Below are 24,600 nucleotides of genomic sequence, written 5' to 3'. Positions count from 1 at the left end.
TCAATGGGCATGTTTGAGAGCATCAATTATGTGATGCATTGTGGGTAAATTGTGACTGATCTATAAATAATTAAATAAGTTATGTATGATGCAAGGTGATTTGTCGATCAATCATTTAACATATGCCTGCAATATCAAACATGTCCTCTAGGACAAGACATGGTCACTGGGAAATTGGCTCACCTGTGATGGCGGTACGGCACACCAGGTGTGTGTAGGAGAAGTGAAGTGTTGAGTTGAGCAGGAAGTAAGACTCGATGATGCGCCTTGCCCTCTCGCTGACGTCATAAAACAGACGAGCGCTCTTCAGAGGGACACGGCCCTCATAGCCGTACTGAAAGTAAAACACAGTAACAACATTGTAGAAACAAAACACAGCAGAAACAGTATAAACATGGTAAAACACAGTAAAAACATGGTAAAACACAGTAGAAACATGGTAAAACACAGTAAAAACATGGTAAAACACAGTAGAAACATGGTAAAACACAGTAGAAACGTGGTAAAACACAGTAGAAACGTGGTAGAACAGTAGAAACATGGTAAAACACAGTACAAACATGGTAAAACACAGTAGAAACATGGTAAAACACAGTAGAAACAGTAGAAACATGGTAAAACACAGTAGAAACGTGGTAGAACAGTAGAAACATGGTAAAACACAGTAAAAACATGGTAAAACACAGTAGAAACATGGTAAAACACAGTAAAAACATGGTAAAACACAGTAGAAACATGGTAAAACACAGTAGAAACAGTAGAAACGTGGTAAAACACAGTAGAAACGTGGTAGAACAGTAGAAACATGGTAAAACACAGTAAAAACATGGTAAAACACAGTAGAAACATGGTAAAACACAGTAGAAACAGTAGAAACGTGGTAAAACACAGTAGAAACGTGGTAGAACAGTAGAAACATGGTAAAACACAGTAAAAACATGGTAAAACACAGTAGAAACATGGTAAAACACAGTAAAAACATGGTAAAACACAGTAGAAACATGGTAAAACACAGTAGAAACAGTAGAAACGTGGTAAAACACAGTAGAAACGTGGTAGAACAGTAGAAACATGGTAAAACACAGTAAAAACATGGTAAAACACAGTAGAAACATGGTAAAACACAGTAGAAACATGGTAAAACACAGTAGAAACAGTAGAAACGTGGTAAAACACAGTAGAAACGTGGTAGAACAGTAGAAACATGGTAAAACACAGTAAAAACATGGTAAAACACAGTAGAAACATGGTAAAACACAGTAGAAACATGGTAAAACACAGTAAAAACATGGTAAAACACAGTAGAAACATGGTAAAACACAGTAAAATATGGTAACACAGTAGAAACGTGGTAAAACACAGTAGAAACGTGGTAGAACAGTAGAAACATGGTAAAACACAGTAGAAACATGGTAAAACACAGTAGAAACGTGGTAAAACACAGTAGAAGCATGGTAAAACACAGTAGAAACATGGTAAACACAGTAGAACAGTAGAAACATGGTAAAACACAGTAGAAACGTGGTAAAACACAGTAGAACAGTAGAAACATGGTAAAACACAGTAAAATATGGTAACACAGTAGAAATGTGGTAAAACACAGTAGAAACGTGGTAAAACATGGTAAAAACATGGTAAAACACAGTAGAAACATGGTAAAACATGGTAAAAACATGGTAAAACACAGTAGAAACATGGTAAAACACAGTAAAAACATGGTAAAACACAGTAGAAACATGGTAAAACACAGTAGAAACAGTAGAAACGTGGTAAAACACAGTAGAAACGTGGTAGAACAGTAGAAACATGGTAAAACACAGTAAAAACATGGTAAAACACAGTAGAAACATGGTAAAACACAGTAGAAACATGGTAAAACACAGTAAAAACATGGTAAAACACAGTAGAAACATGGTAAAACACAGTAAAAACATGGTAAAACACAGTAGAAACATGGTAAAACACAGTAGAAACAGTAGAAACGTGGTAAAACACAGTAGAAACGTGGTAGAACAGTAGAAACATGGTAAAACACAGTAGAAACATGGTAGAACAGTAGAAACATGGTAAAACACAGTAGAAACATGGTAAAACACAGTAGAAACGTGGTAGAACAGTAAAAACATGGTAAAACACAGTAGAAACATGGTAAAACACAGTAGAAACATGGTAAAACACAGTAGAAACGTGGTAAAACACAGTAGAACAGTAGAAACATGGTAACACAGTAGAAACGTGGTAAAACACAGTATAAACGTGGTAGAACAGTAGAAACATGGTAAAACACAGTAGAAACATGGTAAAACACAGTAGAAACGTGGTAAAACACAGTAGAAACATGGTAAAACACAGTAGAAACATGGTAAAACACAGTAGAACAGTAGAAACATGGTAAAACACAGTAGAACAGTAGAAACATGGTAAAACACAGTAGAAACATGGTAAAACACAGTAGAAACATGGTAAAACACAGTAGAAACGTGGTAAAACACAGTATAAACATGGTAAAACACAGTAGAAACATGGTAAAACACAGTAGAAACGTGGTAGAACAGTAAAAACATGGTAAAACACAGTAGAAACATGGTAAAACCCAGTAGAAACATGGTAAAACACAGTAAAATATGGTAAAACACAGTAGAAACATGGTATAAACATTCACTTCAACATATTCTCTAGTTGCCCACTAAGGTACTGAAAGATACTTTTGATAACGTCAAGAAAAGACTGTTACTGAGAGATTATTATATCAAAAGGGCAATACAAATGAAGTGTTAAGTGTTCATAATGTAATCATTACTATCTGGTTTCAAACGGAGGCTCGTTTTATCTCCTCCAATGTGTCTCTCTGTATAGAAGCTTGCTTACCTGCAGTGCTTTTAACACAGTGGCTCCCTCAAACCTCTCGTTGGGTGTGTGAGGAGACATCTTCCCTCTGTATCCATCTCCTGCCATAGTGATAGTCTGTGGACCAAACACAGAGACGCATAAACCCCTGCACTCATGACAATGATAACGTGTCAATGACGATGTAAAATGTAAACATGTTAAATCACAAATCAAAGTTTATCGGTGGTGTACCCAGTTTAGCAGGTGTTATAGCGGGTGCAGCAACATGCTTATGTTACTAGCTCCTAACAATGCAATACAACATCAAACAAGTACACAAATAATACAACATTTAAAAAGGAAGAAATATTGAAATATAGGCACAAATACAATTAAAATAAATAGCACTGTAACAATAAATCCAAATGCTGTCAACTGTGCCTTTGGAAAGAATTCAGACCCTTTGAATTTTTCCACATTTTAATACGTTACAGCTTTATTTAAAACATGTTTTATCCCCCTCATCAATGTACACACAATACCCCATAATGACTAAGCAAAAATAGGTTTTTGAATTTGACTAATTTATGTAAAAAAAATAAAAATACAAAACTTAAATACCTCATTTACATATAGTTGAAGTCGGAAGTTTACATACACTTAGGTTGGAGTCATTAAAACTCATTTTTCAACCACTCCACAAATTTCTTGTTAACAAACTATTGTTTTGGCAAGTTGGTTATGTGCATGACAAGTCATTTTTACAACAATTGTTTACAGACAGATTATTTCACTTATAATTCATTGTATCACACATCCAGGTGGTCAGAAGTTTACATACACTAAGTTGACTATGCCTTTAACAGCTTAGAAAATTCCAGAAAACTATGTCATGGCTTTAGAAGCTTCTGATAGGCTAACTGACATAATTTGAGTCAATTGGAGGTGTACCTGTGGATGTATTTCAAGGCCTTCAAACTCAGTGCCTCTTTGCTTGACATCATGGAAAAATCAAAAGAAATCAGCCAAGACCTCAGAAAATAAAGCGTAGACCTCCACAAGTCTGGTTCATCCTTGGGAGCAATTTCCAAACGCCTGAAGGTACCACGTTCATCTGTACAAACAATAGTACGCAAGTATGAACACCATGGGACCATGCATCCGCCATACCGCTCAGGAAGGAGAGGCGTTCTGTCTCCTAGAGATGAACGTACTTTGGTGCAAACAGTGCAAATCAATCCCAGAACAACAGCAAAGGACCTTGTGAAGATGCTGGAGGAAACAGGTACAAAAGTATCTATATCCCCAGTAAAACGAGCAAGGAAGAAGCCACTGCTCCAAAACCACCATAAAAAAAGCCAGACTACGGTTTGCAACTGCACATGGGTACAAAGATCATACTTTTTAGAGAAATGTCCTCTGGTCTGATGAAACAAAAATAGAACTGTTTGGCCATCGTTATGATTGCCTTGCCTGGTTCACCAACTACTTCTCTGATAGAGTTCAGTGTGCCAAATCGGAGGGTCTGTTGTCCGGACCTCTGGCAGTCTCTATGGGGGTGCCACAGGGTTCAATTCTTGGACCGACTCTCTTCTCTGTATACATCAATGAGGTCGCTCTTGCTGCTGGTGAGTCTCTGATCCACCTCTACGCAGACGACACCATTCTGTATACTTCCGGCCCTTCTTTGGACACTGTGTTAACAACCCTCCAGGCAAGCTTCAATACCATACAACTCTCCTTCCGTGGCCTCCAATTGCTCTTAAATACAAGTAAAACTAAATGCATGCTCTTCAACCGATCGCTACCTGCACCTACCCGCCTGTCCAACAGCATCACTACTCTGGACGGCTCTGACTTAGAATACGTGGACAACTACAAATACTTAGGTGTCTGGTTAGACTGTAAACTCTCCTTCCAGACCCATATCAAACATCTCCAATCCAAAGTTAAATCTAGAATTGGCTTCCTATTTCGCAACAAAGCATCCTTCACTCATGCTGCCAAACATACCCTTGTAAAACTGACCATCCTACCAATCCTCGACTTTGGCGATGTCATTTACAAAATAGCCTCCAATACCCTACTCAACAAATTGGATGCGGTCTATCACAGTGCAATCCGTTTTGTCACCAAAGCCCCATATACTACCCACCATTGCGACCTGTACGCTCTCGTTGGCTGGCCCTCGCTTCATACTCGTCGCCAAACCCACTGGCTCCATGTCATCTACAAGACCCTGCTAGGTAAAGTCCCCCCTTATCTCAGCTCGCTGGTCACCATAGCATCTCCCACCTGTAGCACACGCTCCAGCAGGTATATCTCTCTAGTCACCCCCAAAACCAATTCTTTCTTTGGCCGCCTCTCTTTCCAGTTCTCTGCTGCCAATGACTGGAACGAACTACAAAAATCTCTGAAACTGGAAACACTTATCTCCCTCACTAGCTTTAAGCACCAACTGTCAGAGCAGCTCACAGATTACTGCACCTGTACATAGCCCACCTATAATTTAGCCCAAACAACTACCTCTTTCCCAACTGTATTTAATTAATTTATTTATTTTGCTCCTTTGCACCCCATTATTTTTATTTCTACTTTGCACATTCTTCCATTGCAAAACTACCATTCCAGTGTTTAACTTGCTATATTGTATTTACCTTGCCACCATGGCCTTTTTTGCCTTTACCTCCCTTCTCACCTCATTTGCTCACATTGTATATAGACTTGTTTATACTGTATTATTGACTGTATGTTTGTTTTACTCCATGTGTAACTCTGTGTCGTTGTATGTGTCGAACTGCTTTGCTTTATCTTGGCCAGGTCGCAATTGTAAATGAGAACTTGTTCTCAACTTGCCTACCTGGTTAAATAAAGGTGAAATAAATAAATAAAATAAATGTTTGGAGGAAAAAGGGGGAGGCTTGCAAGCCGAAGAACACCATCCCAACCGTGAAGCACAGGGGTGGCAGCATCAGGTTGTGGGGGTGCTTTGCTGCAGGAGGGACTGGTGGGACTTCACAAAATGGATGGAATCATGAGGTAGGAAAATTATGTAGATATATTGAAGCAACATCTGAAGACATCAGTCAGGAAGTTAGAGCTTTGTCGCAAATGGGTCTTCCAAATGTACAATGACCCCAAGCATACTTACAAAGTTGTGGCAAAATGGCTTCAGGACAACAAAGTCAAGGTATTAGAGTGGCCATCACAAAGCCCTGACCTCAATCCTATAGAACATGTGTGGGCAGAACTGATAAAGCGTGTGCGAGCAAGCAGGCCTACAAACACGACTCGGTTACACCAGCTCTGTCAGGAGGAATGGGCCAAAATTCACCCAACTTATTGTGGGAAGCTTGTGGAAGGCTACCCGAAACGTTTGATCCAAGTTCATTAATTTAAAGGCAATGCTACCAAATACTAATTGAGTGTATGTAAACTTCTGACTTACTGGGAATGTGATGAAAGAAATAAAAGCTTAAATAAATAATTATCTCTACTATTATTTTGACATTTCACATTCTTAAAATAAAGTGGTGATCCTAACTGACCTAAAACAGGGAATTTTTACTAGGATTAAATGTCAGGAATTGTGAAAAACTGAGTTCAAATGTATTCGGCTAAGGTGTATGTAAACTTCCAACTTCAACTGTAACTATTCAGACTCTTTACTCAGTACTTTGTTGAAGCACCTTTGGCAGCAATTACAGTCTCAAGTCTTCTTGGGTATGACGCTATAAGCTTGGCACAAATGTATATTTGGGGAGTTTCTCCTATTCTTCTCTGCAGATCCTCTCAAGCTCTGTCAGGTTGGATGGGGAGCGTTGCTGCACAGCTATTTTCCGGTCTCTCCAGAGATGTTTGATCAGGTTCAAATCCGGACTCTTGCTTGGCCACTCAAGGACATTCAGAGCCTTGCCCGAAAGCCACTCTCTGTACTTTGCTCCCTTCATCTTTGCCTCGATTCTGACTAGTCTCCCAGTCCTGCCGCTGAAAAACATCCCCACAGCATGATGCTGTCACCACCATGCTTCACAATAGGGATGGTGCCAGGTTTTTCCCTCCAGACGTGATGCTTGGCATTCAGGCCAAATAGTTCAATCTTGGTTTCATCAGACCAGAGAATCTTGAAGAGTCTTGGTGGTTCCAAACTTCTTCCATTTAAGAATGATGGAGGCCACTGTGTTCTTGGGAACCTTCAATCCTGCAGACATTTTTTTGATACCCTTCCAGAACAATCCTTGTCTCCATGTGCAGTTGCAAACCGCAGTCCGGCATTTTTTATGGCCTCGACACAATCCTGTCTTGGAGCTCTACGGACAATTTCTTTGACCTCATGGCTTGGCTTTTGCTCTGATATGCACTGTCAACTGTGGGGCCTTATATAGATAGACAAGTGTGTGCCTTTCCAAATGATGTCCAATCAATTGAATTTACCACAGGTGGACTCCAATCAAGTTGTAGAAACATCTCAAGGTTGATCAATGGAAACAGGATGCACCTGACCTCAATTTCAAGTCTCATAGCAAAGGGTCTGAATATTTATGTAAATAAGGTATTTCTGTTTTTAATTTGTATAAATTTGCAAACATTTCTAAAAACCAGTTTAGCTTTGTCATTACGGGGTATTGTGTGTGAATATGTAATATTTTGAATCCATTTTAGAATAAGGCTGTAACATAACAAAACATGGAAACAGTGAAGGGGTTTGAATACTTTCTGAATGCACGGTATTCGTACAGTGCAGTCTGTAATTATTGGGACAATGAAGGATTTGTTCTTTTTTTGGCTCTATACTTCTAAACATTGAATTTGAATTCAAACAATGACTACGAGGTTAAAGTGCAGACTGTCAGATTTACTTTTAGTGTATTCTCATCCATATCAGGTGAACCATTTAGAAATTGTATCACTTTTTGTACATTTTAGGGGAACAAACGTATTGGGACAAATTAACTTATGTTTATATGTGTATTCAAGTAGTAAAAAGTTAAGTGTTTGGTCCCATATTCATAGCACTCAATGACTACATCAAGCTTGTGACTCTATACATTTGTTGCAAAATTTGCTGTTTGTTTTGGTTGTGTTTTTGTGCCCTATAGGAATTAAAGGTAAAACATTTGTGTCATTTTGGGGTCACTTTTATTGTGAATAGAATATGTTTCTAAACACATCTACATGTATGTGGGTGCTACCATGATTATGGATAGTCCTGAATGAATTGTGAATAGTGATAAGGGAGAGTTACAGACAATATATGATACCCCCACCAAAATGCTAACCTCCCCTGTTATTGTAATGGTGAGAGGTTAGCATGTCTTGAGGGTATGATATAAAATGCTAAACTCTCCTGTTATTGTAATGGTGAGAGGTTAGCATGTCTTGGGGGTATGGTATATGATGCTAACCTCCTCTGTTATTGTAATGGTGAGAGGTTAGCATGTCTTGGGGGTATGGTATATGATGCTAACCTCCCCTGTTATTGTAATGGTGAGAGGTTAGCATGTCTTGAGGGTATGATATAAAATGCTAACCTCCCCTGTTATTGTAATGGTGAGAGGTTAGCATGTCTTGAGGGTATGATATAAAATGCTAACCTCCCCTGTTATTGTAATGGTGAGAGGTTAGCATGTCTTGGGGGTATGGTATAAGATGCTAACCTCCCCTGTTATTGTAATGGTGAGAGGTTAGCATGTCTTGGGGGTATGATATAAAAAACGAACCTCTCCTGTTATTGTAATGGTGAGAGGTTAGCATGTCTTGAGGGTATGATATAAGATGCTAACCTCTCCTGTTATTGTAATGGTGAGAGGTTAGCATGTCTTGGGGGTATGATATAAAAAACGAACCTCTCCTGTTATTGTAATGGTGAGAGGTTAGCATGTCTTGAGGGTATGATATAAGATGCTAACCTCTCCTGTTATTGTAATGGTGAGAGGTTAGCATGTCTTGGGGGTATATATTTGGTGTCTAACTTTCTCACCATTATTATTCACAATTCATTCAGGATTATCCGTAATCATGGTAGCATCCACATTAATTTAGAAGTGTTTAGAAACATATTCACAAGTGAATTTGTCCCAATACTTTTGTTCCCCTAAAATGGGGGGACTGTGTACAAAAAGTGCTGTAATTTCTAAACGGTTCAACCATATGGATGAAATTGACATTGTGCACAAACTTCATCATGCTTCACCATTTGGCAGTCTGACGGACGAATATGGGTTTGGCGGATGCCAGGAGAACGCTACCTGCCCGAATGCGTAGTGCCAACTGTTAAGTTTAGTGGAGGAGGAATAATGGTCTAGGGTTGTTTTTCGTTGTTCGGGCTAGAACCCTTAGTTCCAGTGAAGGGAAATCTTAACACTACAGCATACAATGACATTCTAGACGATTCTGTGCTTCCAACTTTGTGGAAACAGCTTGGGGGAGGCCCTTTCCTGTTTCAGCATGACAATGCCCCGTGCACAAAGCGAGGTCTATACAGAAATGGTTTGTCGAGCATGGAAGAACTTGACTGGCCTGCACAGAGCCCTGACCTCAACCCCATCGAACACCTTTGGGAGGAATTAGAACGCCAACTGCGAGACAGGCCTAATCGTCCAACATCAGTTGCCCGACCTCACTAATGCTCGTGGCTGAATGGAAGCAAGTCCCCGCAGCAATGTTCCAACATCTAGTGGAAAGCCTTCCCAGAAGAGTGGAGGCTGTTATAGCAGCAAAGGGTGGGACCAACTTCATATTAATTCCCATGATTTTGGAATGAGATGTTCGACGAGCAGGTGTCCACATACTTTGGCCATGTAGTGTATGTATGTGAATGGTGTGTATAGACAGTATGGACAATATGTGGATAGAAAAGGTGTATAGTATATATAGGATGAGCCTTGACTAGAATACAGTATGAAGTGGGTAAAATAGTATGTAAACATTATTAAAGTGACCAGTGTTTATTGACTTTGTAAACAGGGCAGCAGTCTCTAAGGTGCAGGGTAGAGTACTGGGTGATAGCCGGCTAGCAACAGTGACTAAGGTTCAGGACAGGGTGCTGGGCGGAGGCCCGGCTTGATGATCTTCTTGGCCTTCCTGTGACAACGGGTGCTGTAGATGTTCTGGAGGGCAGGGAGTGTGCCCCTGGTGAGGCGTTGGGCTGACCGCACCACCATCTGTAGCCCTGTGGTTGTGGGCGGTGCAGTTGCCAGGCAGTGATCCCACAGTCCTCGCGAGCGGCGGGAATCCACAGTCCTCGCGGCACTGTGTTGTTTTCCTCGAAGAGAGTGAAGGTGTTCAACTTGTCCGGGAGCGAGGCGACGGTGTCCGCGACATGGCTGGCTTTCCCCTTATAGTCAGTAGTATGGAGTTCCTGCCACGTGTTTCGTGTCTAAGCCATTGAACTGCTTCTCCACTTTGTCCCTGTACTGTCATTTTGCCTATTTGATTGCCGTATGGAGGGCATAGCTGGTCTGTTTGTACATGTATTCCCAGTCATCTTGCCGTGGTTAAGCATTTCACTACACTATAAGCATTTCACTACACTCGCAATAACATCTGCTAACCATGTGTATGTGACCAATAAAATTAGATTTTTGGTTCAATGAGGTTGTTCGCGTTTTCAGTTTTGTGTGAATACTGCCATCTATCAACTGTTTTTGGTTTGGATAAGTTGTAATCGACACAGTAGGAACAACATCCTCTATACACTTCCTGATGAACCCAGTCACTGTGTACACAGTGTATTTGTCGATACTGTAACCAGTGTAAATATGATCAAATACATAGAATCGACTGCAGTTAATATATGTTTAATATCAATTATCTTACATGGGCCAGGTTTTTGAGCTCGGCGCACTCCTCCACAGACATGACATCATCCAGGAGAACCCTCTGAGTTCCGTTCAGGGCCTGTGAGTTCTGGATCAGCTGCACACTGTCATACACCAGGGGCCCTCCTACAGAACACACGCAGACCAGCACAGAGGATCAGGAAACGTGTTAACCCCTCAATGGCGGTGGTTCCCAAACTGTGGCCCCCCCCACAAAAAAAGAACCCCGTCCGGCTTTCAACTGACTCTTGCAATAGTACAATACAAAGGTTTCCATTTTGAAACTGGGTAGTGAATAATCAGTTTCTCTTGTCATGTCAGTCATTACAGACCTTAGAGAGCTCTTCATAACTAGTCAGACATGTCCAGATCAACTAGCCCATGTTTTTTAGCTAGGTTTTTAAGTCCATAGATTTTGTTGTAATGTTCTAGTCACTCAAATATCACATGAATACACTGAGAAAATGAGCTTAATGGATGGAATAATTCCATTACATTTGAGCAGTTGTGAAGAGAACAGAGTATGTGGTCGTACCTTCTCTGAGCTCCTGTGGCGGGGCCAGGGTGAAGTTCTTCTTCTCTGAGATGGGCACGTACTCCATCCATCCATCAGTACCAGAAGGGATCCTGCAGGGGGAATGGAAGAACAGAGTCAGTACATCAAGTTCATTTAAATAAGGCGGAGACCATCAATACAGCTGAAATACACCGTTCTTTGCCTCAAGGTCTTTTACATGGGAGTAACTACGAGACTAGTGACATCATATAGGCTGCCATACTAGAAGTATGCAGTAGATGTCAGTGCAATCTTATACAAGACATAGTATTGCAGTTCAAAGTACCACATATTGAAGTATTCAGATAGATAGATTCCTTACTTAACCTTTATTTAACTAGGCAAGTCAGTTAAGAACAAATTCTTATTCACAATGACGGCCTGCTGTGGCCAAACCCGGACGACGCTGGGCCAATTGTGCGCCACCCTATGGGACGCCCAATCACAGCCTGATGTGATACAGCCTGGTTTTACTAATGGTCTATGTAAAACGCATATCTTTGTAAGCTAAACAATTTTTAAAAAATATTAGAACTATTGAACATTTCCAAGGGGATATTTCAGGGCTTGCTCACCGGTTAGAATCCTCTCTGCCTCCTGTGCTGGTCCAATAATGCTACAAGTAAAACATTGACAGATCAGAAAATGTCCACAACATGGAAATGATGCAGTACACAGCACCAATGGTTATCCATCATGACCACCAGGTGGTGCTGTGTGCTGAGAGAGTAATGGTGTAACTACCAGGCACCTGTTACTGTGCTGCACACTATGAATCAAGTGTCTCAGAGTAGGAGTGCTGATCTAGGATCTGGTCCTCCTCCATCCATGCTATCTTATTCATTTTATCATCTAAAAAGCAAAAACTGATCCTAAATCAGCGCTCCTACTCTGAGACGCTTCATACGGCCCAAGCTCTGTCATTAGTCAGGAAAGCCATTCACAAGTTTTACAGACAGCCCAAAGAGTTCCAATAAGAAGCTACTTTGCCATTGGTCCTCAGCATACTACTCACCCCCTCTGTAAGCTCCACGTGCATGTTGTCACTGCCGATCATCAGTAGCTCCAGCTCCTGCTCATGGCGCCGCAGGTACCACTCAGCCTTCTGGAGACACACTGGGCTGTTCATCTCCACAGGTACAATTCATTTTGACTTAGCACATTACCTAGCTACTGAATCTCCCTTGAAGCATAACATTTAGGAAGACCATGTCCCTAACCACTACACATCTGTAGTACTATAGCACTGTACGTACATCCCTACCCTAATACCGCTTCCTTTTCAGCTGCCAAGCATCCTACAGGCCTGACCCAGTGGGGGGTACCATCCTCTCCTCTCCTCAGTGATGAACCCAATGGCTGTACTATATTGCCATCTCAGCATTTCACAGATGAGCTTTTTACTAGTTGGCAGGGCCTTAAAGGAGGACTGCTGTGACTGGAGCGGCTGGAACGCAGCCTGACGCCTCTTAAGCATGGACCTGACCCGATAAAAAGTATTGTCTTGGAAAAAAAGTCTCGTCTTGGACATTATAGTAGCTGGGAGTAGGAGAAGAGGAGAGGGAGAAAGAATGGGCGAAGATCTGCAATAGACGAAAAGGAGTGACGCTTTGTTATGAAACCCGAGCAGCAGTTTGTGGTTTCCAGAAAAATCCTCTTTTCACCCGTAATGCAAACAGCTCCTAAATTGTTTCTGTGGGTATTGGGACATGATTTCCCCCTATTCCCTGTTGCTGAAAGGTCTATTTGGCAGGGAGGCAGACCACAGCTCTCTACTGCTCTATACTGAGTAAATGAGGTCCCTGAGTCCCCAGAGAGAGAGAGAGAGAGAGAGAGCAGGAGAGAGAGAGAGAGGAGAGAGAGAGAGAGAGAGAGAGAGCAGGAGAGAGAGAGAGGGAGAGAGAGAGAGAGAGAGAGAGAGAGAGAGAGAGAGAGCAGGAGAGAGAGAGAGAGCAGGAGAGAGAGAGAGAGCAGGAGAGAGAAAAAGAGAGAGAGAGAGAGCAGGAGAGAGAAAAAGAGAGAGAGCGAGAAGGAGAGAGAAAAAGAGAGAGAGCGAGAAGGAGAGAGAAAAAGAGAGAGAGAGAGCGCAGGAGAGAGAAAAAGAGAGAGAGAGAGAGAGAGAGAAAAAGAGAGAGAGAGAGAGCGCAGGAGAGAGAAAAAGAGAGAGAGAGAGCGCAGGAGAGAGAAAAAGAGAGAGAGAGAGAGAGCAGGAGAGAGAAAAAGAGAGAGCAGGAGAGAGAGAGAGAGAGCAGGAGAGAGAGAGAGAAAGCAGGAGAGAGTGAGAGAGAGAGAGAGAGGGAGAGCAGGAGAGAGAGAGAGAGAGCAGGAGAGAGAGAGAGCAGGAGAGAGAGAGAGAGAGAGAGAGCAGGAGAGAGAAAAAGAGAGAGAGAGAGAGAGCGCAATAGAGGGAGAAAGGGGGAGAGGGAGAGAGAGAGGAGAGAGAGAGACAGAGAGAGAGAGGGAGAAAGGGGGAAATAAAGAGAGCGACAGAGAGAGAGAGAGAGACCGAGAGATGGAGAGAGATATGAGAGAGGGAGAAAGGGGGGGAGGGAGAGAGAGAGCAGAGGGAGAGAGAGAGAGGGACAGACAGAGAGAGTCAGAGAGAGAGAGAGAGGGGGGAGGGAGAGAGAGTGAGTATGAGAGAGAGAAATGAGAGAGGGATGGAGCGAGAAAGAGAGACAGCAAGGGAGAGAGAGAGGGAGAGCGAGAGAGCAGGAGAGAGAGAGAGCGAGCAGGAGAGAGAGAGAGAGAGCAGGAGAGAGAAAAAGAGAGAGAGAGAGAGAGAGAGAGAGAGAGCAATAGAGGGAGAAAGGGGGGAGAGGGAGAGAGAGAGATAGAAAAAGAGAGAGAGAGGGAGAAAGGGGGAAATAAAGAGAGCGACAGAGAGAGAGAGAGAGACCGAGAGATGGAGAGAGATATGAGAGAGGGAGAAAGGGGGGAGAGGGAGAGAGAGAGCAGAGGGAGGGAGAGAGAGAGAGGGACAGACAGAGAGAGTCAGAGAGAGAGAGCGGGGGGGAGGGAGAGAGAGAGACGAGTATGAGAGAGAGAAATGGGAGAGGGATGGAGCGAGAAAGAGAGACAGCAAGGGAGAGAGAGAGAGAGAGAGAGAGAGGGAGAGCGAGAGAGAGAGAGAGGGAGAGCGAGAGAGAGAGAGAGAGAGAGAGAGAGAGAGAGAGAGAGAGGGAGAGCGAGAGAGAGCGCGCGAGGGACAGAGAGACAGAGGTCATGAGCAGATGAGCACCTGCATTTTTCAGCATGTTCTTTAAAAAAAGATACATTTAGAGTTAGATAAACTTGTATTTTTTGGCAGGGACACATACAGGATGCTACCCTCCACAACATAACCTTCACTTCAAATCAAAACTTCAAACCTACAACCTGATTTTGGACAGAATTACAGATTTACCTGGAAGGCCCAAGCTATAAAGCAAATGCTCTGGCAAACAAACTGAAAACACCATCCAACCTGGAACTGAGTGAGTAATGTTTAGTCTGAAGCTATTTTTTTTACTTTCAAAAGCCAAGAAGAAAAATACATTGCAACGATAAATTGAACTTTATAAGGACTGAATGCTAAGTTAGAGTACAAAATGAAGCTAGAACTAGAACAGTCTGCAGCACCCGGCCTCACCCTACTAGAATCTGTCAAAAGTCAAATGTATACTGTGTGCTGATGATCTGGTGCTTCTGTCCCCAACCAAGGAGGGCCTACAGCAGCACCTAGATCTTCTGCACAGATTCTGTCAGACCTGGGCCCTGACAGTAAATCTCAGTAAGACCAAAATAATGGTGTTCCAAAAAAGGTCCAGTTGCCAGGACCACAAATACAAATTCCATCTAGACACTGTTGCCCTAGAGCACACATAAAACTATACATACTTCAGCCTAAACATCAGTGCCACAGGTAACTACCACAAAGTTGTGAACGAGCTGAGAGACAAGGCAAGAAGGGCCCTTCTATGCCATCAAAAGGAACATCAAATTTGACATACCAATTAGGATCTGGCTAAAAATACTTGAATGAGTTACAGAACCCGTTGTCCTTTATGGTTGTGAGGTCTGGGATCCGCTCACCAACCAAGAATTCACAAAATGGGAAAAACACCAAATTGAGACTCTGCATGCAGAATTCTGCAAAAGTATCCTCTGTGTACAACGTAGAACACCAAATAATGCATGCAGAGCAGAATTAGGCCGATACCCGGTAATTATCAAAATCCAGAAAAGAGCTGTTCAATTCTACAACCACCTAAAAGGAAGCAATTCCCAGACCTTCCATAACAAAGCCATCACCTACAGAGAGATGAACCTCGAGAAGAGGTTGGGGCTCTTTTTACAAACACAGACAGACCCCACAGAGCCCCAGGACAGCAGCACAATTAGACCCAACCAAATCATGAGAAAACAAAAAGATAATTACTTGACACATTGGAAAGCATTAACAAAAAAACAGCGCAAACTAGAATGCTATTTGGCCCTAAACAGAGAGTACACAGTGGCAGAATACCTGACCACTGTGACTGACCCGAACTTAAGGAAAGCTTTGACTATGTACAGACTCAGTGAGCATAGCCTTGCTATTGAGAAAGGCCGCCGTAGGCAGACATGGCTCTCAAGAGAAGACAGGTTATGTGCTCACTGCCCACAAAATAAGGTGGAAACTGTGCTGCACTTCCTAACCTCCTGCCCAATGTATGACCATATTAGAGAGACATATTTCCCTCAGAATACACAGAATTAGAAAACAACAAATACCACAGTGTGCCATCACAGCAGCAAGATTTGTGACCTGTTGCCACAAGAAAAGGGAAACCAGTGAAGAACAAACACCATTGTAAATACAACCCATATTTATGTTGATTTATTTTCCCTTTTGTACTTTAACTGTATATAGATATAATATGACATTTGAAATGTCTTTATTGTTCTGGAACTTGTGAGTGTAATGTTTAATTTGACTTTTGTTTATCATCTACTTCACTTGCTCTGGCAATGTAAACATGTGTTTTCCATGCCAATAAAGCCCCTTCAATTGAATTGAAATGGAATGAAGGTTTGAGGAATACAAACACACTAGTAGTGACCAGTCATTAGCTGCACAGTATGTCGGCTGGCTGGCTGGCACACACACACACACACACACCTGTGTCCCATGTAGAATGCATACGGTCCTAAATGGAACCTTGTTCCCTATGTAGACAGCAGTAGTGCACTATATAGGGAATAGCTCATATGGGTCCTGGTTAATAGTAGTGCACTATATAGGGAATAGCTCATATGGGTCCTGGTTAATAGTAGTGCACTATATAGGGAATAGGGTACCATTTTGGACGGAACCAAGGTCTTACCTCCCGGGGTTTGAGGTCGTGACCTATAGCCTCTCTATAGTACTCCACGTTCTCTGTCATAAACTCGTCCCCCTCGTGGAACAGCAGGTAGGACTGGGCACACGCCAAGGCCTCCTCCACCATGTTAACTGGAGAGACAGAGAGAGAAAGAAGACATGATGAAATGGACAGTAGTGTTTTGTTCTGTTGTATTGTTTGGCAACGTTGTGAGGTTCTTGTGTCGATAAAGCTTGTTTGAATTGAAAACGGTATTAAATATTGAAATTGACTGGAGAGACAGGGAGAGACAGTGAGAGAAAGTGCACATTATGAGGTAGATATCGATATTACTGTGTTCTGTTGCTTTGGCGACACTGGCTGGTTCCTACTGTGCCAATAGAGCTGAACATTGAAAATGGAATTGAATACTGAAATTGAAAGAAGTGGGTAAGGAGTGAGAGAAAAAGAGAGCGAGATGAACAAAGAGTGAGAGAGAAAAATGATCAACAGAATTAGGTGTGAGGACCGGTCACCACACCTCAGACTCCCTCCCTGAACTACCCTGTAAGGCTGTGTGTTCCCAATGGCATTCTGTTCCCTATAGAGTGCACTAATGTATATTGATAGTTTTGCTACTTTACACTTATTCTGCACTGTTGAGGAAGAGTTTCCCCACTCATACAGGTCAGCACAGACAAAGCCACATGTAACAAAGCCCCCTAGGCCATGGATGAGATGTGTGTCTGGAGCTTCTGGAAGTCTAGCAGCTGAACATTCCAGAACCATGAGCACACTGGAGCAAGATGCTAGAGCAGTGACAGGCAGTCAGAGGCTGGGTGAGATAGTGGAAACACAGACACGCACTCCCACACACCCACACTGCTGCTCCAGGCTAGGAGAGAACTGGGACTGGGGAGGATGGCTGGTAGGACTGACTAGGTGTGAGGAGGATGTGCAGTATATCTGCTGTATCTAAAGATCCTAAAGCGAGTAGTGACCTGCTAGTAACACACACTGTACACCCCCTCCCCCCACACACACACACACACACACACACACACACACACGTGTGCTTTACTAGCTTGTAAAGCAGCTTGGCTCTGAAACCACTTATTGGAGGGGCAAAGGCAGCGAGTGTTTCTGTGGTCAGCACGTCTCTTCAGGTTGCCCTGGTTCCCAGGTCTTAAACAGCGAGGGGCTTTCAGGCCATAAAAACGACAATGTCACCGCACGGATTACTGAGGAAACAGCTTCCCGCAGAGCAATGAGAGGCTGCTGAGTGAGGAGACTTGTCTTTTTAACAAGCAATTAGAGACGTTGATGGATAACTGCACATTCTCTCTCCATTTCTCTCAATTTCCATTTTAACAATTTAAAAATGTTTATTGGCATGACATGAAACATTGCAACAATAGACAATAAAACACTTTTTGGAACATTTAAGACAATTTTTCTTGCTCTTTTTTCTCAATCTGTCTCTCTCTCTTTACCTCTCTCCCCCATGTGAAAGGTTAACATATACTTTTACATGGGGCCTTGTAAAAGAGACCAAGAGACCCCATTCGATCTCAAAGGGTGACAAGGCCTTTGCATTTAAACAGGACTGAAAATCTCTCCTTTGCCTCGAAAGTCCAGCCTGCTATAGACTCAGCGTTGACACTCCTCACTGTCAATAGCATAGAGATCCTATTAAATAACTAATTATATGGTTAACGGCATCTCCCACAGTCTCCAAGTAACTTCAACTGTAGAGCCTTGCAGAGCTTCACACAGTATTCACACACAGTATTCACACACAGTATTTACACACGGTATTCACACGGTATTCACACAGTATTCACACACAGTATTCACACAGTATTCACACAGATGTCAGATGTGTCCCAAATGGTACCCTGTTCTATATATAGGGAATAGTGCAATATATACGGAAGACGACACAGTAAGTGCCGCTGTTGGGAATGATTCATTGAGCTCTGTTTTTCCTAGAATCCCACAATCCACTTGGTTTATTAGACATGTGGTGCAGGGGCATTAGACATGATCTGATGAGCTCATAAGTATTCATCACATCGTCTTTTCCCTCCTTCTCTCCGCTGCTGTACTGTCCTGCCAACCCGTCTCTCTCTCCCTCTAACGTCTGATCCCCAATCAGCCCAGACTACACAGACTGTCCCAAATGGCCCCCTATTCCCTATTTAGGCCCCCTATTTCCCTATGGACTCTGGTCAAAAGTAGTGCACTATACAGTGAATAGGGTGCCATTTAGGATGAAGACAAAGGCTGCCGGCCTATTATAATACATGCCATTTAGCAGAGGTTTTTATACAGAGAGACTTACAGTCATGCGTGCATATATTTTTAGATACGGACACCAGATGTTGCTGAATGAGTTTGTGTGGTTCCCTACTGAGGTGTGGTCCTGGTCTGTTGGGTGTTGATTGTGTAGGCCTGTACTCACAAAACATCCCAGATTAGGAGTTCTGTCCATTCATTCCAATCTAAAAGGCAAAGCTGATCCTAGATCAGCACTCTAACTCTGAGAAGCTTTATGAATACAGTTCCTAGTCTTTCTCCACAGAGCATTTCCCAGCTCTCTGTGTGAGTCATCAGGTGAATACTTATCTCATTTAAGATGGGTGTGGGTTTGTTAGTCAATCAACAAAAGCCTGTACACACGGCAACCCTCCAGGATGAGGGCTGGCCACCCTTGTAGTCTGAAAACCACACCCTGTCTGCAAGCAAGGTCAAGCAGGGTAAAGTAGGGTGAAGTAAGGTAATACTCATGCTGGTAGTAGGTGAACTTCAGGTAATCATAATAACCTATATCCCAAATGCCACCCTATTCCCTATATAGAGCACTACTTTAGACCAGTTGTCCAAATGGCTCTGGTCAAATGGGTGCCATTTCGGACGCAACCATAGTCTAGAGTTGCAGTAGGGCAGAGTAAGGTTCAGTAAGGTAGAGGAAGGTTCAGTAAGGTGCAGTAGGGCAGAGTAAGGTTCTGTAAGGTGCAGTAGGGCCGAGTAAGGTTCAGTAAGGTGCAGTAGGGCAGAGTAAGGTTCAGTAAGGTAGAGGAAGGTTCAGCAAGGTGCAGTAGGGCCGAGTAAGGTTCAGTAAGGTAGAGGAAGGTTCAGTAAGGTAGAGGAAGGTTCAGTAAGGTGCAGTAGGGCAGAGTAAGGTTCAGTAAGGTAGAGGAAGGTTCAGTGAGGTGCAGTAGGGAAGAGTAAGGTGCAGTAGGGTGCTGTAGAGCAGAGTAAGATTCAGTAAGGTGCAGTAGGATAGAGTAAGGTTCTGTAAGGTGCAATATGGCAGAGTAAGGTTCAGTAGGGTGCAGTAGGGCGGAGTAAGATTCAGTAAGGTGCAGTAAGGTAACGGTACTCACTCAGGTAGTAGGCGAACTACAGGTAGTCGTAGTGTAGAAGCAGAGTAAGGTAATGTTACTCACTCAGAAAGTAGGTGAACTCCAGATAGTCATAGTGTAGAAGCAGAGTAAGGTAATGTTACTCACTCAGGTAGTAGGCGAACTACAGGTAGTCGTAGTGTAGAAGCAGAGTAAGGTAATGTTACTCACTCAGGAAGTAGGTGAACTGCAGATAGTCATAGTGTAGAGGCAGTGTAAGGTAATGTTACTCACTCAGGAAGTAGGTGAACTCCAGATAGTCATAGTGTAGAGGCAGTGTAAGGTAATGTTACTCACTCAGGAAGTAGGTGAACTGCAGGTAGTCATAGTGTAGAGGCAGTGTAAGGTAATGTTACTCACTCAGGAAGTAGGTGAACTGCAGGTAGTCATAGTGTAGAGGCAGTGTAAGGTAATGTTACTCACTCAGGAAGTAGGTGAACTGCAGACAGTCATAGTGTAGAGGCAGTGTAAGGTAATGTTACTCACGCTGGTAGTAGGCAAACTGCAGGTAGTCGTAGTGCAGAGGCAGGTAGTTCTCCATGGGAGACAGACGACCGGGCCGAGTGGACAGGTCTCTAACACACTCGTGTTCACAGTGCAGCACCTGGGTGAAGTGGTCTGAAACACACACAGGAGGGTGGAGAGGATACAGGTCAATTAATTCATTACTCATGTAAAGCACAGAAAAAGCATTGAGTTGTATAATAATGACGATGAACCACTAACAATATTTGGCTACACTAACGTTGGTATTTCATACGGTGTTTTTCATTCCACTGGTTATTATACATTCTCGATTGTTATCACCAGCCAACTCTTACTTTGGTCGCCTTTCCTTCCAGTTCTCTGCTGCCAAAGACTGGAACGAATTGCAAAAATCACTGAAGCTGGAGTCTTATATCTCCCTCACTAACTTTAAGCATCAGCTGTCAGAGCAGCTTACCGATCATTGCACCTGTACACAGCCCATCTGTAAACAGCCCACCCAACTACCTCATCCCCATATTGTTATTTATTTTTTGCTCCTTTGCACCCCAGTATCTCTATTTGCACATTCATCTTCTGCACATCTATCACTCCAGTGTTTAATTGCAAAATTGTAATTATTTTGCCACTATGGCCAATTTATTGCCTTACCTCCCTAATCTTACTACATTTGCACACACTGTATATAGACTGTGTGTAACTCTGTTGTTAGTGTCGCACTGCTTTGCTTTATCTTGGCTAGGTCGCAGTTGTAAATGAGAACTAACTGGTCACTGAGACGCTGAGGTGTATTACAGTTAGCCTGGTCACTGAGGTGTATTACAGTTAGCCTGGTTACTGAGACGCTGAGCTATATTACAGTTAGCCTGGTCACTGAGGTATATTACAGTTAGCCTGGTCACTGAGGTGTATTACAGTTAGCCTGGTCACTGAGACGCTAAGCTATATTACAGTTAGCCTGGTCACTGAGGTGTATTACAGTTAGCCTGGTCACTGAGGTGTATTACAGTTAGCCTGGTCACTGAGACGCTGAGCTATATTACAGTTAGCCTGGTCACTGAGGTATATTACAGTTACCCTGGTCACTGAGACGCTGAGGTGTATTACAGTTAGCCTGGTCACTGAGGTGTATTACAGTTAGCCTGGTCACTGAGACGCTGAGCTATATTACAGTTAGCCTGGTCACTGAGGTATATTACAGTTACCCTGGTCACTGAAACGCTGAGGTGTATTACAGTTAGCCTGGTCACTGAGGTGTATTACAGTTAGCCTGGTCACTGAGACGCTGAGGTGTATTACAGTTAGCCTGGTCACTGAGGTATATTACAGTTAGCCTGGTCACTGAGACACTGAGGTGTATTACAGTTACCCTGGTCACTGAGACGCTGAGGTGTATTACAGTTAGCCTGGTCACTGAGGTGTATTACAGTTAGCCTGGTCACTGAGACGCTGAGCTATATTACAGTTAGCCTGGTCACTGAGGTATATTACAGTTAGCCTGGTCACTGAGGTGTATTACAGTTAGCCTGGTCACTGAGGTGTATTACAGTTACCCTGGTCACTGAGACGCTGAGGTGTATTACAGTTACCCTGGTCACTGAGACGCTGAGGTGTATTACAGTTAGCCTGGTCACTGAGGTATATTACAGTTAGCCTGGTCACTGAGACACTGAGGTGTATTACAGTTAGCCTGGTCACTGAGACACTGAGGTGTATTACAGTTAGCCTGGTTACTGAGGTGTATTACAGTTAGCCTGGTCACTGAGACGCTGAGGTGTATTACAGTTACCCTGGTCACTGAGACGCTGAGGTGTATTACAGTTAGCCTGGTCACTGAGGTGTATTACAGTTAGCCTGGTCACTGAGACGCTGAGCTATATTACAGTTAGCCTGGTCACTGAGGTATATTACAGTTACCCTGGTCACTGAGACGCTGAGGTGTATTACAGTTAGCCTGGTCACTGAGGTGTATTACAGTTAGCCTGGTCACTGAGACGCTGAGGTGTATTACAGTTAGCCTGGTCACTGAGGTATATTACAGTTAGCCTGGTCACTGAGACACTGAGGTGTATTACAGTTAGCCTGGTCACTGAGACACTGAGGTGTATTACAGTTAGCCTGGTTACTGAGGTGTATTACAGTTAGCCTGGTCACTGAGACGCTGAGGTGTATTACAGTTAGCCTGGTCACTGAGGTGTTTTACAGTTAGCCTGGTCACTGAGACACTGAGGTGTATTACAGTTAGCCTGGTCACTGAGACGCTGAGGTATATTACAGTTAGCCTGGTCACTGAGACACTGAGGTGTATTACAGTTAGCCTGGTCACTGAGACACTGAGGTGTATTACAGTTAGCCTGGTCACTGAGACGCTGAGGTATATTACAGTTAGCCTGGTCACTGAGGTGTATTACAGTTAGCCTGGTCACTGAGGTGTATTACAGGTAGCCTGGTCACTGAGCCACTGAGGTATATTACAGTTAGCCTGGTCACTGAGGTGTATTACAGTTAGCCTGGTCACTGAGACGCTGAGGTGTATTACAGTTAGCCTGGTCACTGAGACGCTGAGGTGTACTACAGTTAGCCTGGTTACTGAGGTGTACTACAGTTAGCCTGGTCACTGAGACGCTGAGGTGTATTTACAGTTAGCCTGGTCATTGAGACGCTGAGGTGTATTTACAGTTAGCCTGGTTACTGAGGTGTACTACAGTTAGCCTGGTTACTGAGGTGTACTACAGTTAGCCTGGTCACTGAGACGCTGAGGTGTATTACAGTTAGCCTGGTTACTGAGGTGTACTACAGTTAGCCTGGTTACTGAGGTGTATTACAGTTAGCCTGGTCATTGAGACGCTGAGGTGTATTTACAGTTAGCCTGGTTACTGAGGTGTACTACAGTTAGCCTGGTCACTGAGACGCTGAGGTGTATTACAGTTAGCCTGGTTACTGAGGTGTACTACAGTTAGCCTGGTTACTGAGGTGTACTACAGTTAGCCTGGTCACTGAGACGCTGAGGTGTATTACAGTTAGCCTGGTTACTGAGGTGTACTACAGTTAGCCTGGTCACTGAGACGCTGAGGTGTATTACAGTTAGCCTGGTCACTGAGGTGTATTACAGTTAGCCTGGTCACGGAGACGCTGAGGTGTATTACAGTTAGCCTGGTCACTGAGGTATACTACAGTTAGCCTGGTCACTGAGACGCTGAGGTGTATTACAGTTAGCCTGGTCGCTGAGGTGTACTACAGTTAGCCTGGTCACTGAGATGCTGAGGTGTACTACAGTTAGCCTGGTCACTGAGGTGTATTACAGTTAGCCTGGTCACTGAGATGCTGAGGTGTATTACAGTTAGCCTGGTCACTGAGACACTGAGGTGACATTGAATTGATCTCACCGGAGGTGTGTGTGTGTGTCTGTCTGTGTGCATGTGCGTATGTATACTGAGTGCACAAAACATTAGGAACACCGTACTAATGTTTAGTTACAACGCTTTTTGCCCTCAGAACAGCCTAAATTCGTCAAGGACATTGACTCTACAAGGTGTTGAAAGCGTTCCACAGGGATGCTGGCCCATGTTGACTCCAATGCGTCTCACAGTTGTGTCAAGTTGGCTGGTGGACCATTCTTGACCAGCTCAAGCCAGTGCACCTGACACCTACTACCATACCCTATTCAAACCCACTTAAATATTTTGCCTTGTCCATTCACCCTCTGAATGGCACACATACACATACACTGTCTCAAGGCTTAAAAATACTTCTTTAACCTTTCTCCTTCCCTTCATCTACACTGATTGAAGTGGATTTGACAAGTGACATCAATAAGGGATCATAGCTTTCACCTGGATTCACCTGGTCAGTCTATGTCATGGAAAGAGCAGGTGTTCATCATGTTTTGTAAACTCAGTGTATGTATAAAATATCATCATCCTTTCTCTGTGACAAACAGAAAAGAAAGATGACAGAGGTGGGATTCAGGTTACCAATGACATGCTCCTGTGAGTCAAGCTCTGTGAAGTCAGAGGTCAGGGAAGTCCAGACAACCTGATACTCCTATAGCTCTAGAATTTGAGAGAGAAACACAACAATAAACTCTCCCCTCGCTGATAAGTCTCTCCCCTCGCTGATAGTCTCTCCCCTCGCTGATAGTCTCTCCCCTCGCTGATAGTCTCTCCCCTCGCTGATAG

At 43.2% G+C, this 24,600-nt stretch overlaps 1 protein-coding gene across 1 annotated transcript in view; it reads right to left on the bottom strand.

Moving 5' to 3' along the window:
- Window positions 1-24,600, bottom strand: part of LOC110534688 (prolyl 3-hydroxylase 2) — a 102,501-nt gene that overhangs the window by 5,612 nt on the left and 72,289 nt on the right. The window contains exons 4-11 of the mRNA XM_021619656.2: window positions 20,423-20,554; window positions 16,554-16,681; window positions 12,221-12,310; window positions 11,781-11,821; window positions 11,185-11,276; window positions 10,648-10,775; window positions 2,869-2,964; window positions 184-334 (exon numbers count right to left, since the gene is read on the bottom strand). Of these exons, the coding sequence (XP_021475331.1) occupies window positions 184-334; window positions 2,869-2,964; window positions 10,648-10,775; window positions 11,185-11,276; window positions 11,781-11,821; window positions 12,221-12,310; window positions 16,554-16,681; window positions 20,423-20,554 (858 nt within the window). The remainder of the gene's footprint in view (window positions 1-183; window positions 335-2,868; window positions 2,965-10,647; window positions 10,776-11,184; window positions 11,277-11,780; window positions 11,822-12,220; window positions 12,311-16,553; window positions 16,682-20,422; window positions 20,555-24,600) is intronic.

This window comes from Oncorhynchus mykiss, chromosome 1 (assembly GCF_013265735.2).
Source record: "Oncorhynchus mykiss isolate Arlee chromosome 1, USDA_OmykA_1.1, whole genome shotgun sequence".
In the NCBI taxonomy this organism is placed as follows: domain Eukaryota; kingdom Metazoa; phylum Chordata; class Actinopteri; order Salmoniformes; family Salmonidae; genus Oncorhynchus; species Oncorhynchus mykiss.
The sequence above is the reverse complement of the archived record's forward strand: the minus strand, read 5'-3'. Positions and strand labels throughout refer to the sequence as shown.